The sequence below is a fragment of the Hyaena hyaena genome, unplaced genomic scaffold (assembly GCF_003009895.1).
Source record: "Hyaena hyaena isolate Hyena2069 unplaced genomic scaffold, ASM300989v1 scaffold_277, whole genome shotgun sequence".
NCBI lineage: Eukaryota > Metazoa > Chordata > Mammalia > Carnivora > Hyaenidae > Hyaena > Hyaena hyaena.
In genome coordinates this window covers 1497545-1515580 of record NW_024080905.1, presented here as the reverse complement: position 1 = coordinate 1515580, position 18036 = coordinate 1497545, and the positions used below count along the sequence as shown (strand labels likewise).

The 18036-nt window shown below is 36.5% G+C and overlaps 1 protein-coding gene across 1 annotated transcript in view; it reads right to left on the bottom strand.

The window, feature by feature from the left end:
• Positions 1 to 18036, bottom strand: part of CUBN (cubilin) — a 274401-nt gene that overhangs the window by 190856 nt on the left and 65509 nt on the right. The window contains 5 exon segments of the mRNA XM_039245893.1: positions 723 to 910; positions 3900 to 4056; positions 4837 to 5018; positions 5430 to 5590; positions 7347 to 7539. Coding sequence (XP_039101824.1) covers positions 723 to 910; positions 3900 to 4056; positions 4837 to 5018; positions 5430 to 5590; positions 7347 to 7539 — 881 coding nt within the window.

Sequence of the window (18036 nt, the reverse complement as noted above, 5' to 3'; positions counted from 1 at the left end):
AATTTTATACATGTATGCATCGTTTCATTAATAAAGTAAGTAAAACAAGTAGGTCCCTAACTCTTCAATCTATGGCCCTAAAAAGTCATAGATGCAAAAAAGCTTTTATAAATAAAACATCTTATTGTAAAAATAGCAGATTAGCTGATATTTTGGGTTGGCTAATTTTCAAGCAACTTCCATTGAATAGCATTATATACAGAGTTGAATAAATGCTATGGGTGGTCATCATAACAAATAGAAATTTCTGTTTTACCAAAAGAAAAGTGAACTGAAAATGAAGTTAAATTTAAAAATAAAAACAAGAATCAATATCATGATTTCTAATATCGGTAAGTTCGTTATTAAATAAAGCCATGGCACCCAAACATTTTCTGATCTCCTGTTTATAGAAAACAAAAGTAACAAAAAATAGAAGTTATTCTTTTACTTCTGGGATTATCTAAAGAATATGAGGTCAGTCAGTCCAGAAGCTATGTTGGAACCTAAAAACATAGATAGTCCTTTGTGTACATAATTTAGTGCATTAAATATCCTTAATACTAATATGATGCAGTGAAAGTGACATGAAATATACCTGTTCAAATACCACGGTGGTTGGCACATCACAAATGTGTAGAGCAGAGTTGGGGACTCGGTTCTACAGAGCACGGTGACTTCTAGTTTGGCTTGCCTAACTGAATCTGAAAATGCAGTCACTTATTTAGCGTCAGAATACATACCTCTAAGTAGTCTGTGGAGCAGTTTGTATGAATTTCCAAATCAAATGCGAAAAATGTGTAATTCACTGTGTTGCCAGTTGTCACTTGGATGGTCCAGTTGCAACGCTGATTTTCAGAATAGGGATTTGGATAATGTATACTCTCTATGATGCCATAGGTTCGGTTCACAATTACCACGTTCTCACAGGCTGAAACAAACCAACCATGATTTTTTATTAAGAACCACCATGGTGTCTTTCATAATTGCCCCAAGATGTGTGAGATTTTCCTTTAAGAAAACATCTAGATTAAAATATATAGTTTATTGGGGCGCCTGAGTGGCTTAGTCTATTGGGCGTCTGACTTTCGCTTAGGTCATGATCTCGCGGTTCGTGGGTTCGAGCCCCGCGTCGGGCTCTGTGCTGACTGCCAGCCCAGGGCCTGGAGCCTGTTTCAGAGTCTGTGACTCCCTCTCTCTCTGACTCTCCCCTGCTCACGCTGTCTTTCTCTCTCTGTCCTAGAAATAAATAAAAATATTTAATAAAAAAATAAAATATATAGTTTATTTATTACATATCTGTATATATTATGCATATACATATATCTACATATATGTGCAGTACAGCAGTTTATAGTGAGTCTCCATTTAGAACAAATGTGAAGTAATACTTAAGGGAGTTCATAAACTTTAAAGTGTCGTGAAAATCACCGACTCCCATAAAGAGGCATCAAATTCCTGTGAACTGGTGGAAAACAGGATAGCTCAGTCCTACTCAGAGGGCAGTCTAATCTGTTTGTTTACAAAAAATGTGTTAAATATTCTATGCTTCTGTTTTTCTAACTTTAACGTTTGGAAAGAACAGAAATCCTGAACTTTAACTTCAACAGTTTAAAAACACAAAGTTCCATGTGAATGCTAACGGCAAACAACAGCAAGGCTTTGTTGACCGTCCCAAAGTCAGCATGAAATTCACAATAAAGGCTCCCTTATTCTTCTAGTTAGTCATCAGGAAGTACCAAACGAATAGAGGCAATGTAAAGGATTGGAGGAAGAAATGGACATCTTAAATTTTGAAAAAAAGTCTTCCATTTTGAAAATACCAAAAGCTGGCATTTTCCTCAGCTGAGTTTTCAACAAAACTATACGAGGTACCTCTAGGTGTGGCTGGTCCTGGGAGTCAGTGCCAATTTCAGCTCAAACTAATGATATGAACAAGGCATATACACGCCTTTTCTTAAGCCTTTTCCATATTGTCTGCGTGATGCGTGATAAAGAGAATGAGACAGTAAACACTATATTGAAAACATGGTCTCTGAAAAATGTGGTTCACAGATGCACTTCTGCTACTATACTCTTCCTGACAGGTGACTAGGACAGCATTATACACACTTTGGTGTGGAAAAGTGTACATTTGTGTCTCCTCAGAATAGTCTTTTCCTGGAGCAAGGGAATACTCAGGCTATTTCTCTTTAGGCCACCTTTTTGTCCACAAAGGAATTCTAAATAATAATGTTGTGGTTTTAGATACCTGTGAGAAGTTACAGCTATGCGGCAGAGAGGTATCCTGCGCCTCAGTGACTACAAGTCAGGGCAGAAGAAAATATACTCGACAAAGCCATATGGCTGCTCTCTGTGCTCAGAAATTATTCTATCTGCAAACCGCCAATTTCAAATGGCAAATTTTACAGAAAACCTCACTGGTTCGCTCTGATTTTGCCTTTAAGGACATTTATCTCACCTGCACTGAGCTACTTGTTCTGTGTTCTGAAATTATGAGGCAAAAATAAAGTATCACAGGGAGGGATCCTAAATAAGCATCTGACTGTAACTGAGAAACAAATTAACATAGCAATAATAAAATTAGAGAAATGATTATATGCTCAACCAACAAGATAGATCCCTGAGAAAATTTAGAAGAGCTTCTCAAATACTATGATACATTTCTACAGAATAAAGCTTTTCATCATTAAGACTCAGTATTCAAAACTATAAAGGATTCAGCCTAACCCCAAATGTAAGTGAATGTGAATATTTTCAAAATCACACCTGGTCAAGGTCAAACATTAATATCCTCTCTAATAATTCAAAGGAATATTGTATGCTCAGTTTATGATCTCAGGACTCTCAATTCTATTTTTAGGTAACCATGCCAAAATATGGATACATTTAGGTTTAGCGGGGCAAGGAACTGTACTTTCAAAAACACAAGGAAAGTGTTAATTGAATAACATAATTCAAGGAAACTTCTCTTTTTTTAATTTTTTAAAAATGTTTTTTATTTATTTCTGAGAGAGAGAGAGAGGCAGGGTGAGCAGGGGAGGGGCAGAGAGAGAGGGAGTCACAGAATCTGAAGCAGGCTCCAGGCTCTGAGCTAGCTGTCAGCACAGAGCCCAACGCGGGGCTCGAACCCACGAACTATGAGTATATGACCTGAGCTGAAGTTGGATGCTTAACTGACTGAGCCACCCAGGGGCCCCAAGGAAACTTTTCTTAAATGTCCATTTTGAAAGTAACATTAGAATATATTTCATTCTCGACCTAGAAGGGAGCTTTCATGATGACCATATTCAATCTCCTTTTTGAAGAGAAGAAATCATAGAATCCCACGGAAAAGTGACCTTCTCAGGGGTTAGGGGCCAGGGAAAAACCCCTGGGGTCCTTGATTCTTTGTGTAATAATCCTTTAATTCTACCATGTTGCCTCATAGGACAGTAGATTTTAAAATGGCATCTTTACAATGACCAGATTTTTCCACAATAAAGAATGTGCTTAGTCTCCATAAGATTTATAAGAACTGTAGTTTCCCTTAATAAAAATTAAGGTACCTTTTGATGTACAAGACCAAAAAATATAGTACGGGAGATGCTATGTGCAGTGGAATAATGTCTAATTAGAAGTCTGTAATGTTTGATACAAATGAAAACCCGTTAGCTGTTAACCTGTTACACTGATCTTTAACCGAATGGCAACTATCTCAGCATATTAAATACTCTTATTTTCCATAGCTTACCACATGCTTTTGCTACAGGGTGTTAAATTTAATGCTACGCATTTTTCTCTCAAACAGAATTAAATCTTTGTCATAAGGAGCAAAGATTTATTTCAATTGCTTGAGCCAATGGGTTACACTTGTTTCAGTTTGTTTTATTACCAGGAAATTGAGGCCCTGCCACGGAGCGGCCAGTGTACATACTTACTCTGCCGGTATCTAGCTAGGAAGCCACCTCCTTGTTGTCCTTCGTCTGTCCTGAGTTTTAAAAACATGCTATCTCCACTAGAACGCAGGAGAGGCGGTTTTCCATTCCCACAAAGCTGACTGAGCAAATGAGAGCTGGTACTTGGGCCATCATACACCTTTAATGAAACATTTTAAATGTCAGGTGGCCGTGGCTATAAACATTATCTAAAGGACTCTAGCTCTTAAGAAGTGGGGGAGAAATATATAGAAATACAAGAAATCCATGACAAAACACAAGAACAGCCCTGAATCAAGTATCTTTGAAAATTCTTCTTAAACGTCTATAAACTTGGAGCATGAACTTGGGTCATTTAGCCATGGCTGTGTACAGAGGTAAGGGTGTGAACCCACACTGAAATGTGAAGATTAAAAGTGAAAGACTGATACGTATTTTTGAGACCATAGCTGTTATCAGTAGCACTCCTTGCTTTTGTATTTCACAGTTTATAATTTATGACATTCTAATGCATTTTTTATTTAGTTTTTTTTTAATGGACAAGGGTGAGTTGATGCTATTGTGAAAAGTCCCACCTTGGTGACTTCAAGCACCTTCTCTGATTCACCAATATAGTCCTCTACATTGTTATTTTTCAATGCATATGTCGAAATTACATAGGCAATAATTATGATAGAGCTTATCACCCCTTTGGGGAGATTTTAACCATATTTTAATGGTTCATATTCAATATTTTAAATAGTTACAAGCCATTCGGTAATATATGCCATACTCTTAAGGCTGTCATTTTCACTAAACTTTCTTTTTATTTTTTATTTTAAGTTTTTTTATGTGGATATTTTAATTGTTCCCCTTCCCTGAATTCCGAAGATAAAAAATACACATTATGTGTGTGGGTGAGATGGGAGCCATGAAGGAAACAACTGAACTTTATACGTACAGCCAGGTAATCTAAAGTGCAGTTTGGGTGGTACTCCAAGTGGAAGTCTTCAAATTCCAGTTCAAATGGGCTGCCGTGGCTGGATTTCAACCACCAAGAGCATTCGGAGCTGTGGTAGTAGGGCATTGGGTAGTTGGGGGACGTGAACATGCCAGTGGGGGTGGTGAGATTACCCCCACAACCTACAGGAGAAAGAGACGAGATGACACGTATCTTTTTCTTGATGGTAGAATGGAATCTTCTTGTCTTTATCCAACTGGGGCTACTGTTACTCTCCTTTTAACCAGACTGCAAAACAAAACTGCATCACCAAAGAGTAGCCAGCCTGTAGCAATGTCCTTTCCTTCTCCTGACCAAGATGACCAGCTTGAGGAAATATACTGCAAAACTAGGACATTCCTCTCTACTCTGCCCTCAAAATCCAAATCCAAATGGCAGCTGTTAATTCAGAAATATTTGCAATACTGAAGGTTAGTACAAATAGTAATGACAAAACACAGCTGGAGAACAAACAGATAAGAGCATGGCAGTCTAAGAATCGAGAAACCAATCAGACTGGATTCTCCAATTAAAGACAGCTCTTTGCCATTTACCTGTTAATGATCCATCCCAGTAAGCTGAGAATCCAGGCGCTGAGCCAAAGAAGTCACTCTCAAATTTTAACCAGAGTTTGTTACTGTGAGAGAGGATTCTCGGAGGTGGATTTGAGCCACAGTATTTTCCCAGGACTGGTGAATTTTCATAGCCTCCATCTCTGTGGCAAAATACAGATACAGCCATTTACTGGTTCTTGATAATATTACTGTATAAACATTTAATATTATCTGAACTTTGAGACTGCAAACAGATCAGCTTAGGTCAGTCCACCTTTTATAAAAATACTCTAAATCAGGGGCGCCTGGGTGGCCCAGTCAGTTGAGCGTCAAGCTTCGGCTCAGGTCATGACCTCACAGTTTGTGGGTTCGAGCCCCGCGTTGGGCTCTGTGCTGACAGCTCAGAGCCTGGAGCTTGGAGCCTGTTTCAGACTCTGTGTCTCCCTCTCTCTCTGACCCTCCCCTGCTCATGCTCTCTCTCTCTCTCTCTCTCAAAAATAAATAAAACATTACAAAAAAATTTTTTTAAACTCTAAATCACCATTTCAAGTTTTCAATTTTTCACCTGATTAAAAGCATGTGAGTAGCTTAATAAGGAACATCATTTATGGTTTGCACAATATTTTATATAACCAATTTCAAGCTGTGAGGAAGAGTTTAATCTTCTCCCTCTCAAATGAAGCATCTGGTAATGTGTCAGAGAACATGGGATAAAGAGACCATAATTATTAACAGGATAAACAAATGTTGCCTAATGTTACAGAGAAAACTTAAATGTTTGCCTTCTAACTTGAATTTGTCCAAATTTAATGTTGTATTTGACATATTTAGGAAAATTTTGAATATAATTCTTCCCCAAGGACTTTTGGGGTCTTAAGTCTACCTTGTAATCTGTAACTCTTTCAAGCTTAAAAAAAAGGTGAGGAATTCACTCAACATTAAGATCTAATGATTAATTATTACAAATTAAGAAAATTGTTATTTTGGCATGATATGATGTAACTGTGAATTATTTTAGTACCATACTTTACGTTATAGAGTAAAATTTATTATAAAAGAGTATAATACTCTAGGCTTTTAAAAGGTCAAATAAAAATCTGACATTAATTCACACCAAATTGATTAACCTAATTTATTTCAATGTAAAATGATCTGGGTAGATAGCAATATACACGTCAACTTACCTTTACTGCAAATATAACTCTTTAAATCATTCTCTCTAAATACCGAAGAATTAAAGAAAAAGTTCTTACACTGATATTCACGAGCCTAGATTTTATTACTTGAACACAAAAAACTTGGTGAAAACTTTAAGGTTGTTATCTTACCCTCATTTTTTTTGGATATGATTAGACCAATGGACAATAAACAGCCTAAAATTTAAATTGATCTTTCATAAAGAAAGTAGGTATTCAGGGCACCTGGGTGGCTCAGTCAGTTAAGCATCCGACTTTGGCTCAGATCACATTCCCAGTTGGGGAGTTCCAGCCCTACATCAGACTCTCCACTTTCAGTGCAGAGCCTACTTTGGGTCCTCTCTCCCCCAACCCCTCAAAAATAAGTAAACATTAAGACAATTTTTTAATGCCTGTTTAAAAAAAATAAAAGACAGTATTCAGTAATGGCAAGTATCTAATTTCAGAGTAGTAGTGCCTTTGTTTCTGCCCAAATAAAATCTGGAGTTTATTTTCAAATATTCCCCATAAAATAATCACTTCAAAATAACCACTGAACCTTAGGCAGTTTTCTGTTTTTCTTCTGTGAAGTCGGGCTCCATACGACAAACTTTATATCTTGCAATAAAGAGCACAACAGGGAGCTTTACAGAGGAGTTCCCTGTGTTTGTCTTAACCTTTTCCCAGAAAGATTATGAATGAAGACAAGTAAGGAAAAAGATGATAAAACAAAGGTGCTAACCTGATTTCCACAAAATCTGCTATGCAGTTTCCACCAATGGCCTCCTCCAAGGAGAAGTTTGTAAAGTGCAATGCAATCTGTCGGCTGGTTTCCACCGTGATCCTATAAATGCATTTCCAGTTGTTGGGGTAATTATTGGGGAAGTTTGGAGAAGTAAAAGTCCCCGATTCTTCCGTATAGTCTGTCATGCATGCTGTGAAAAGAAATAAGAGCATAAGAGAGAAAACAGAAAATTTTCATGCTACATTTATATGACATTCAGTAATACACACTTCATTAATTTGTGCCAAGGTACTTGATTGTCAATAGGCCATTCTAGACTGTTAAGGAATGGTTTCCTTTCAAAATTAAGTGTTTTTAAACCTCAAAGGCAAAAACAATTATTAAAAACAAACTTAAGCTATGTGGTGGAAACTGTTACATACATCATACCTTTGTAGACCTTGGAGGTGTTACACTTTTTAATCTATGCACATTACCATAAACATTAAACATTAGGCTCCATCACGGAAATCACAGAGGAGACCTAGAAATAGTTCAGTTCTGTTCTCCTTTTCATCATCTTTCTTTAGAATGGTTTTCACCAAAGGATGCATTTATGAGAAATGACAAAGCAGATGCCTCAGCCATGCAAAGAACAGAAGGTAAGTGTCAGGAATCAGACTGACCTTGAATCAATGCCTAGGTCAAACACTGAAGTGTTATGCAACCTTGGGCAAATTATTGCACCTCTCTGAGCTTATCTCCCCAATAGGGATGGTAATAACTACCTTTGACTATGCATATATGGGTGAGAGAGAATGCAATGAAGGGGCTTGGCATTTGGTATGTACTCAATAAATGGGAGTAATCATTATGTTTCAAAACAATTGAGAAAAATGTATGAAAAGTAGAGCATAAATGATAAGGAATAAATCAGATCATTCATAATACATTAAGATGGTACTTGGACAATTTTATATTGCAATTAAATATTAACTGTTCTACTTTAAGAGTTTTAACTACCGATTCCGTCCATCAGACTCTATAATTACTAACCAACCCACACAATCTCCTACATCCTTCAAATGTGAGATACTTTCTAAAGAAAATCTTGTTTGGGGGCGATTGGCTGGCTCAGTGGGTTAAACATCTGACTTCAGCTCAGGTCGCCATCTCGCCTTCTGAGAGTTTCAGCCCCGCATTGGGCTCTGCACTGACAGGTGACAGCTTGGAGCCTGGAGCCTGCTTCAGATTCTGTGTCTCCCTCTCTCTTTCTCTGCCCCTCCCCCATTCACACTCTGTCTCTGTTTCTCAAAAATGAATAAACGCTAAAAAAATTAAAAAAAGAAAATCTTGTTTCAATGCATTTTTAACATATTGTATCTTCAACTGTATCTAGTAATAACATAAATCTAGGGTCCAGGAGTAGACACAAGCCTCCTAAAAGGTTCTGAGAGAGAATAAACTATTATACTTTAGTATAAGTAGAAAGATAAAATGAGGATGTTTTGATGTGTAATTTCCCCATTTGCTCTGGATAATCATACTCAGAAAAGAGGACAGGAGCCACTGGGATTGACAGCATAGAGATGCATAGACAATATTACAGGTTCTACTACCTGTGTATAATGTTCAAAGTAACAGGCGTTCATCAAATAATTGGCTTACTCTATTTTAAAATGTTTATTCATTTTTGAGAGAGAAAAGGGGGAGGAGCATAGAGAGAGGGAGAGACAGAGTCCCAAGTAGGTTCTGCACTAATAGTACTGATGTAGGGCTCAAAAACTCACAAACCTTGAGACCATGACCTAAGCCAAAATCAAGAGTCATATGCTTAACCGACTGACCCAGCCAGGGGGCCCTGGTTTAATTTAAATAGCAAGCAAGCAAGGCTTTACTTTAATGAAAAAAAATTTAGAGTGATATTTAACTTCAAAGATGAATATTGTATACTTTTCTATACTTTTCTATAGTCTTTTAAGAAATATCTCTTCAAAGATCAAGGAAAGTAGGAAGGAAGGGAGGAAGGGAGGGAGGAAGAAGGGAGGAAGGAAGGGAGGGACGGAGGCAGGAAAGGAAAAGGCAGGAAGAAAGCAGGGGGGAGGAAAGAGAGGGCAGAGAGAGAGAATGGTGTATTAAGTACTTCATATCAGTAATGAATATTACTGAGATAAAAATCCATGGATCAAATGGACATTAAGTGAAGGTTATGATCCAGTCGCCCTGAGCTGATGGAACTGGCACATTCATTGACCACCCCCACAGTCACATAGCTTTAGCCAGTCAATCAAATATCTAGAGCAAATCTGTTTATGTCATTTGTTCTTAGAGATAATGTTCCTTGCTTACCCACTCTACTCCCTGAAGGGAAATACAGTTTTAGTGAATAGTTCTAATGCAACCTGCAATTAGTCTGCAGGAGAATGGTTTGTATAATCCGAATCCCATGCAAAGGAACAATTCAGCAAATATTTGAGAAGTAATGATGAGTAATTTCCCTGTACTTTGTCCATATGAAAGTGACTATTGTGGCACAAAAATTGGTTGTTTTTCAATTCTGACTGAAATTCTGATTTATTCATTAAGTTTCTTTTCTTTTGCTGGCACAAAGGTAAACATGATCCCTTATGAAATGGTCCTCACACTGTTTACTTTGTTTGAAATTATGTATCTAACAGCTTCCCTTTCTAGCCCAACATGCTATTAAACAAATAAACTCCTATATCATTTAAAGTCTCATTCAAATACCACCACCTCTGTGAAACTTCTAAATTGAGCAGAATTCATTTCCTTGTGTTCCATAAAACTTTATGCAAATAGCAATTGGAGCCCCCACAATATCACTTGGTGATTGCTTTATGTGACTACATTTCCTCCACTATGGAAATATAAACAGAACCTTATTAGCAATTATTAACTGCCATTTACTACAGTATCTGCCCCATATCTAAACAATATTTATTAAAATTGTGTTACACAATGTATTGAAAACTAACAAGTATCTAACTTCTTCCCATTCTCTCTACCTCCATCCTTTCACCACCTCCACTTTTCTTACCTCCTTCCTATCCCCTCTCCAGGGTAGGCTGAGATTCTTTAATATTTTATAAGTTTATTCAGTCTAAAATATAGGAATCTCTGCTTCCAGCCATGACAAATAACTAGTACTAAACTAACCCCTCTCCATAACAACTGTGAAACTGGACAAAATATATGATGCACTGGGCAATGGGAAATTCAAGACTGTGATCCTTGGCAGACAGAAAACTGATGAGGTGGGACTCTGTTTCCTTGGCTCTTTACCTGTGGAATGTTCTGATCCCAGCAGTTTGCTAAAGTCCAAGTGGTAAATGACAGTTCTGTTGAGCTGAGGAAGCAGGGATCAGAATTTAGGGCTGTCAAAGGAGCTGGAACTTCAAGGAAGTATTCCAGCAAGAAGAACTATACAGAAGGAGGGCCAGCCATCTGTGTAAAGTCCCTTAATAATTCTTGCAGACATGAGGTGAGACTTGCCAGGCGTGCGAGAGGGTCGCTGCTAACAGTCTGGAAGCTACAGGACAGGCAACACTGGAAGACTATGGAGTTCTCCCCCCATCAGAATCCCCTCATTTACATGCCAGGCACCCAACTGAGACACCAGAAAGGCCACACCTTCGAAATGAAGACCATGACCAAGAGTAAGGCTTTCCTATCACAGTATAAGTCTTAACTAAACTTGCAGGAGTGATAAAACTTAGAGCTTGAGACCTGCCTAGTTCTAAGGGATTAGCAAATACCTAGGTATTGTTCACAGATGCAGCTTAACAAATAAAAAATACAAATCTACACAAGAACAAGATAATCAGCTAAAGATCGAACCGATATAAGCTTCAGAGAAAAAGAAGAGAATCCAGAGTCTTCCTAACATATCATTCACCATACCCAGTATATAACTCAAAAATTGCCACTAATACAAATAAACAGAGAAATAGAAATCATAGTCAAGAAAAAATGTAGTCTTGTGACTTGATGATGACCCAGATAACTAGATTAGCAAAAAATTTAATGCAACTACTAGAAATATGTTCAAAGACTTAAAGAAAAATAGAGCCTCAATGGTAAATAGATAGGGTATCTTAGCAATACAAAGGAAACCATTAAAAGAATCATACAGAAATTCTATAACTTAAAATTATACTAACCTGAAACCAATATATGTTAACTATATTGACTTTAGTTTTTAATTAAAATATTTTTAAAATGTGTAATTAGTTTTGAGATAGAGACACAGAGCATGAGCTAGGGAGGAACTGAAAGAGAGGGAGACACAGAATCCAAAGCACAGAGCCTGACGCGGGGCTCAAATTCATGATCTGTGAGATCATGACCTGAGTTGAAGTAGGACACTTAACAAACTGAGTCACCCAAGTGTGCATATATTGAAATTTTTAAAAGAGTATACTAGCTGAAATTTTAAAATTCATGAATGGGCTTAATAGAAACCTTAAAGTAGAATAAAAAGTATTAAACTTGAAGGTGTACCAATAGAAACTATCTAATCTGAAGGAAAAAAAGAAAAAAATGTGTAAAATAAAAAAGAAGAGATTCTCAAAAACCTAGAAAAAAATACCAAAGAGTCTAGCACACATATAATCGGAGACCCTGAAGGAGAAGTGGATGAAAATAGGAAAAAAATATATATTTATATATATATAGTGTGTGTGAAATTCTCCCAAATTTGATTTAAAAAATCATATGAGCTACAAGGGGTTTAGTCAATCCTAGGCAAGATAAATAAAAGAAAAATCACACTTGAGTACAATTGAACTATTGAAAAACAAACACAAGAAAAATAAAGGAGTTAGAAGAAAAATGACACATTATATACAGGAAAAGTATGAATAACAGTTGGATTCTAATTAGAAACAATAGAGGCAAGAAGAATATAGGATACAATTTTACAGTGTTGACATAAAAAAAGTTTAATTATACCCCCAAAAATATTATCAAAATGAGAGGGCAAAAAGGACGTCTTTAGACACACAGAAGCTGAGAGCATTCACACTACGTGATACTAAAAGTGTCTGTCATGCCAAAGGGAAATGACACAAAAGGGAAACGTATCTAGAAGAAGGAATGGAGAACATCAGAAATGGCAAACAACTGGATAAATGGAAAGACTGGTTTTCTTCACTGATTTCCTTAAAAGACAACTCATCATGCAAAGCAAAAATAACAGTAAGGTGGAGTTTATAATATAAGCAGAATTAAAAGATACAACTAAAATGGCATAAAGAAGAGGGCAGACAGAATTATACTGTTGTGAGGTTATTACATTGAAGTGTGCAAAATATCGTGTCAGCTATAAAATATAAAGTGTGTGGTGTGAAGTAGTAGCATATTTACTCTAAGAAGACTTACTGATAAGCTAAGAAAGTATTTTGTTAGCTTTTGAGCAAACACACAAAAAAGAAGTATAATTAAAAAGACATTGAAGGAAATAAGATGGAATATTAAAAAATTCTGTAAACTAAAAGGAAGACAAAATAGTAGCAAAAGAAGCAGGGCCTCTGTAAAAAACCCAAAGCTAACGTGATACTTAAGTAATAAAGGATTAGATACATAATTCACATGATATAGAACAATTAACTCAAAATGGATCATAAACATAAATGTGAAACTTCAAGCTATAAAACTTGTAGAAGGATGCATAGGAAAAAAATTCTCACTACTTTAGTAGGCACAGATTTCTTAGACAATATACAAAAACACTGACCATAAAAGGGATAAAGGACATAATATACTTCTACCCTTCACAATACCATTAAGAAAAAGAAAACACTGGCTGCAATGCATTTGCAATAAATTAATCTGTCAAGGGATATAGTTATATCCAGAATATATAGCATAAGACAATAATAAGACAAATAATACAAACAAAAATGAACAAAACTATATAATGGACACTTCATAAAAGAAGATATATAAATTGTCAATAAGCATGTGAAAAGGTCCTCAGCACTATTAGTCATCAGGGACATGCAAATTAAAACAACGAGGAACTACTACACAACTAGTAGAGGCTAAAAATGAAAAGATTCAAAATACCAAGTGTTGGCAAAGATGTGGAGAAAGTGTAATTCTCATTCACTGTGGGTGAGAATATAAAATGGTATAATCACTTTGGGAACAAAGCCTGGCAGTTTTTCATAAAATTAAATGTAGAATTATCATATGACCCAGAAGTTCTACTTTTAGGTATATATCTAAGAGACCTGATGATGTAAGTCCACAAAAAACTGTACATCAAAGTTCACAGCAGTTTTTTTCATTATAGCTAAAAACTGGAGCCAATCCAACCATCCAAAAGTAAGTGAATGGATAACCAAATTGTGATACATCGATACAACGGAAGGCAATTCAGCAATAAAACTAAAAGAATCATTTAGAAATAGAACAACATGAACAAATTTCAGAAGCATTATGCTAATGACAGAAGCCGGATATGAAAGAGTACATACTGTGTGTTCCCACTCATATTTGTTTTTTGAACAGGGAGAAAAAAACCCCGAATCTAGTGATAGTGATAAGAACCAGATCTGCAGTTGTTGAGATAGAGGATGGAGAAGAATAGATCAAATGGCTAACAGATGCATGAAAAGAGGCTCAACATCACTCGTCATTAGGGAAATACAAATCAAAACCATGATGAGATACCTCCTCACACCTGTCAGAATGGCTAAAATTAACACAGGAAACAACAGGTGTTGGCGAGGATGCAGAGAAGGGGAAACCCTCTTGCACTGCGGGTGGGAATGCAAACTGGTGCAGCCACTCTGGAAAACAGTATGGAGGTTCCCCAAAAAACTAAAAATAGAACTATCCTATGATCCAGGAATTGCACTACTAGGTATTTACCCAAAGGATATAAAAATACAGATTGAAAAGGGTACACTCTAAAAAAAATTTTTTTTAAAGTTTAAAAAAAAAAAAGGGTACACGCACCCCAACGTTTAAGCCGCTTTATCAACAAGAGCCAAAGTATGGAGAAAGCCCAAATGTCCATTGACTGATGAATGGATAAAGAAGATATGGTGTGTATATATATATATATATATATATATAATAGAATATTACTCAGTAATAAAAAAAAAAATCCCAAAATCTTGCCATTTGCAATGAAATGAAGGGAACTAGAACGTATTATGCTAAGCAAAATAAGTCAATCAGAGAAAGACAAATATTATATGATTTCATTCATATGTGGAAGTTAAGAAACAAAACAGATAAACATATGGGAAGGGAATACCAAGAGAAAAAGGAGAAGAAAGAGAAACAAACCACAAAAGACTCATAACAACAGAGAACAAACTGAGGGTTGAAGGAGGGAGATGGGCGATAGATAATAAGAAGGGCACTTATGATGAGCACTGGGTGTTGTATTAAAACTGATGAATCACTGAAATTTACTTCTGAAACCAATACTGCACTGTATGTTAACTAAAATACAGATTAAAACATTTTAAGAGGCATCTGAATGGCTCAGTGGGTTAAGTGTCTAACTCTTGATTTTGGGTCAAGTCATGATCTCATGGTTCGTGGACTGGAGCCCCATACTAGGCTCCACACTGACCATGAAGAGCCTGCTTGGGATTCTCTCTCCCTCTCTCTCTGCTCCTTCCCTACTTGTGTGCTCTCTCTCTCTCTCTCTCTCTCAAAAAAGTAAAATTTAAAAAAATTTAAAAAGGACACTAGGATACTTTTTGGAATGATAAATTTATTCTATAAATTCAGAATGGTGTAGTGATTACATGCATATACATATTTGTTGAAACTACAGGTAAATTTTACCTTAGGAAATTATGAAATAAAATCTATATTTTATTAAAAGTTTGAAAGTTCCATGCAAAGACAGGTTGAATTCTCTAAAGGAAAGCCAATAAATAATTCAGATATCCAGTAAATAATAAATAACACTAAAATAGAGAAATAAAAAATATTTTGAAGGTACATCTCCTATAAATATTAAATAGGATATTTAATATTAAAATTTGATTGTAGCTTCATGAGATTCACATGTCTTATTTGTGGAGAGAAAAACAATGTTTTCTGAACATAATGCGCCTATTTCTGGAGAGGTTAGTAACTCCTCTTACCTAACACTGAAGTCTGTACAATATTTATGTTCTCTTCCTTTGACAGTATAAATGTGTCCTTCTAGAATAATTTTCATACTGAGAGATATTAATGCTAGGCTTTGATTTTCTCTTCTGCTTTGTGATAATACACAAATAATTAAAATCGGATATATTTCCACAAAAGGAAATTCATGTGTTGCTTACTGTTTATTATATTCATAAAAAATGCAAACATAAAAATGCCTTTTCTTTACATCTCATGTTGCCAAAGCAAAACTCATATCCAATGGCAGTTGGCTTTTTAAGGTGGTCTAACATTAGAAAGAGATAAAGGAGAAAATAACATTTCTTCCAGCCACTATATTCAACCGAATTAGCAATAGAAAAATACATCTCTGAAAATCAAAACCCACTATTGGCAGACCTCACACATCTTTCTTTTTGACCAAACCCAACAACAACCCAAAAAAGAAAAAGAGAAAATACTACAAATGTCTTCCATGAACCATTACAAAATCATAAAACTATATTTCTTCTAAAAATGTATCTCTGCCTCCACTAAGCATTTCAAAGTAAGTTTTAATAATGCAGCATTCAGTTCGTTATCAAAAAGGAAAATCTAAAACATAGATAATCCTCCAATTCCCAAAGCAATGATGACATCAGTCCCATATGATCTGGGAGACAGGAAGGGGATGAACTGATCCTGTGGACAGAAGAATGTTTACCTTGGGAGACCCTAGATCATGGGTAACTGCTCCACCACCTCCCTGCTTTGCCATTTGTAATAACTTGATTATCCGTTTACACTAGGAGTCAATCTATAGACGGTGCTTTCTGAGATCATTTATGAGACTTCTGTGTCTGCATGAATTCATAAGACCTTAGACTTTCTCAATATGTGCTAGTCAGCCCAGGTACCTTCACCTGCTTCCATTGGCATATTTGGCTAACATTCTTCAAAGTAAAGACTTCAGGGAAGAAAAAAATTTCAAGTTCACGTTCTCCTTAAGAAAAAGAGAAGCCTCCTTAACCAAAATCTAACATTTTGCTAAGATTTGCTACTAGACAATCACGGCCATCGCTTTTTCTTTTCACTCACAAGTGACTAGTTTAAATGAATATGAATATAAGTTAACTCACTAACACAGCTATTCTGAAATTGTACTTGGGCCTCAGTATTTCTATTTTAAAGAAAGAACCGTCATGGTGCTTTACAGCTATTCTGTAATTTTCACACTGAATGCCTCAGTTAATCTTCCCCAACCCTTGAAACAGCCGGGCTTCCCAACGTCCACTTTTAGAGACGTAGAGATGAGGGATCTGAGACTCCTGGAGGTCAAGTTCTGAACACCACTGAGTTCAGACATGGCAAAGATAAAATTCAAACCCAGTCCTCCCTTTCCAAATCCTGTGCTCTTCAACAATCCCCGTTTCTCCTGGCAGGCAATGCCCCTTTAGAAATCAAGGTGAGCAGAAGACTAGGAATATCACAAATGTTTCACTTAGCACCTTCATTCTAAGGATGAAGAAATACAATACATTAAAAAAGATAAATCTACTGAGCTATGAAATGCAGGGATGCCTGTGTATACAAAAATATGAGCACACAGTGACCGATGAGAAAGTAAGTCTTTAAAAAATCAATAGACTTACTGAAAACCTTTCTCAGAGGGAAAATATCTGAATATTTCATAGCAGAAAATACCGAATTCAAGGTGGATGGAAAGAATAAGAGAGCTTGCTACTTCTCCAAGGCATGTCAAGGCTGGCCTAGAACTAAGACTTGTGATGTTGCCTTCAGCCTTTCCGCCATGATTGTATGGTCCACTCCCCATTACATCTCACGTGTAATTCCATAGCAATTACGTGCTGAAACTTAACTTCCAGAGACTCTGAAGAACTGCAGAGTTTTGTTAGAACTACCTGAATTGGTGAAAACCCACCCTAGACATATGTGAGGTGAATTTCTGGTGGCGGGGGGAGACCCTGATACCTGAATTTGTAACAAGAAAATCCCACTCCAAGTTTCTTATAAATACTAGAGTTTGAGAACACTGCTCTACTGGACTGAAGTTTGAAAATAGAAAGAGCATTCCCTATTCATTTCTTCTGAAGAAACTCTCTTTTGCCCTTTTGGTGATCACTTCTTAGCTTCTCACTCTTAGATGCCTCTTCTGGGCTCATTCCAGGGTGACGGATGAAAAACAGCCCTAAACATCCGCTGTGAGGTGGGTGGGAACCCTGACCTGGGAAAGAGGAGGTTGGGAAAGCCCACTTTGAATCCTATGTTGATGTGGTTCTGACACTTCCTGACCATTTCCCCAGACAACTGTAAAATCCTGCCTTTTTTCCTCCCCAAAATATTAAAATATTAAAAGGTAGGATTATATTAATGCCTATGCAGTAGACACTAATATAATATAAAATTACAATTTAAGTTGGTAAAGTTAGCTAAGCAACTACAGTCCGACCATATTCTCTGAGTCGAATGCTACCAGCCACACCATCCTCAGTTCATCCAGAGTGTTTCAAGAGCTAATCAGGACACGATGAGACAAATGGATTAGATGTTGGAACCGGATTATTTT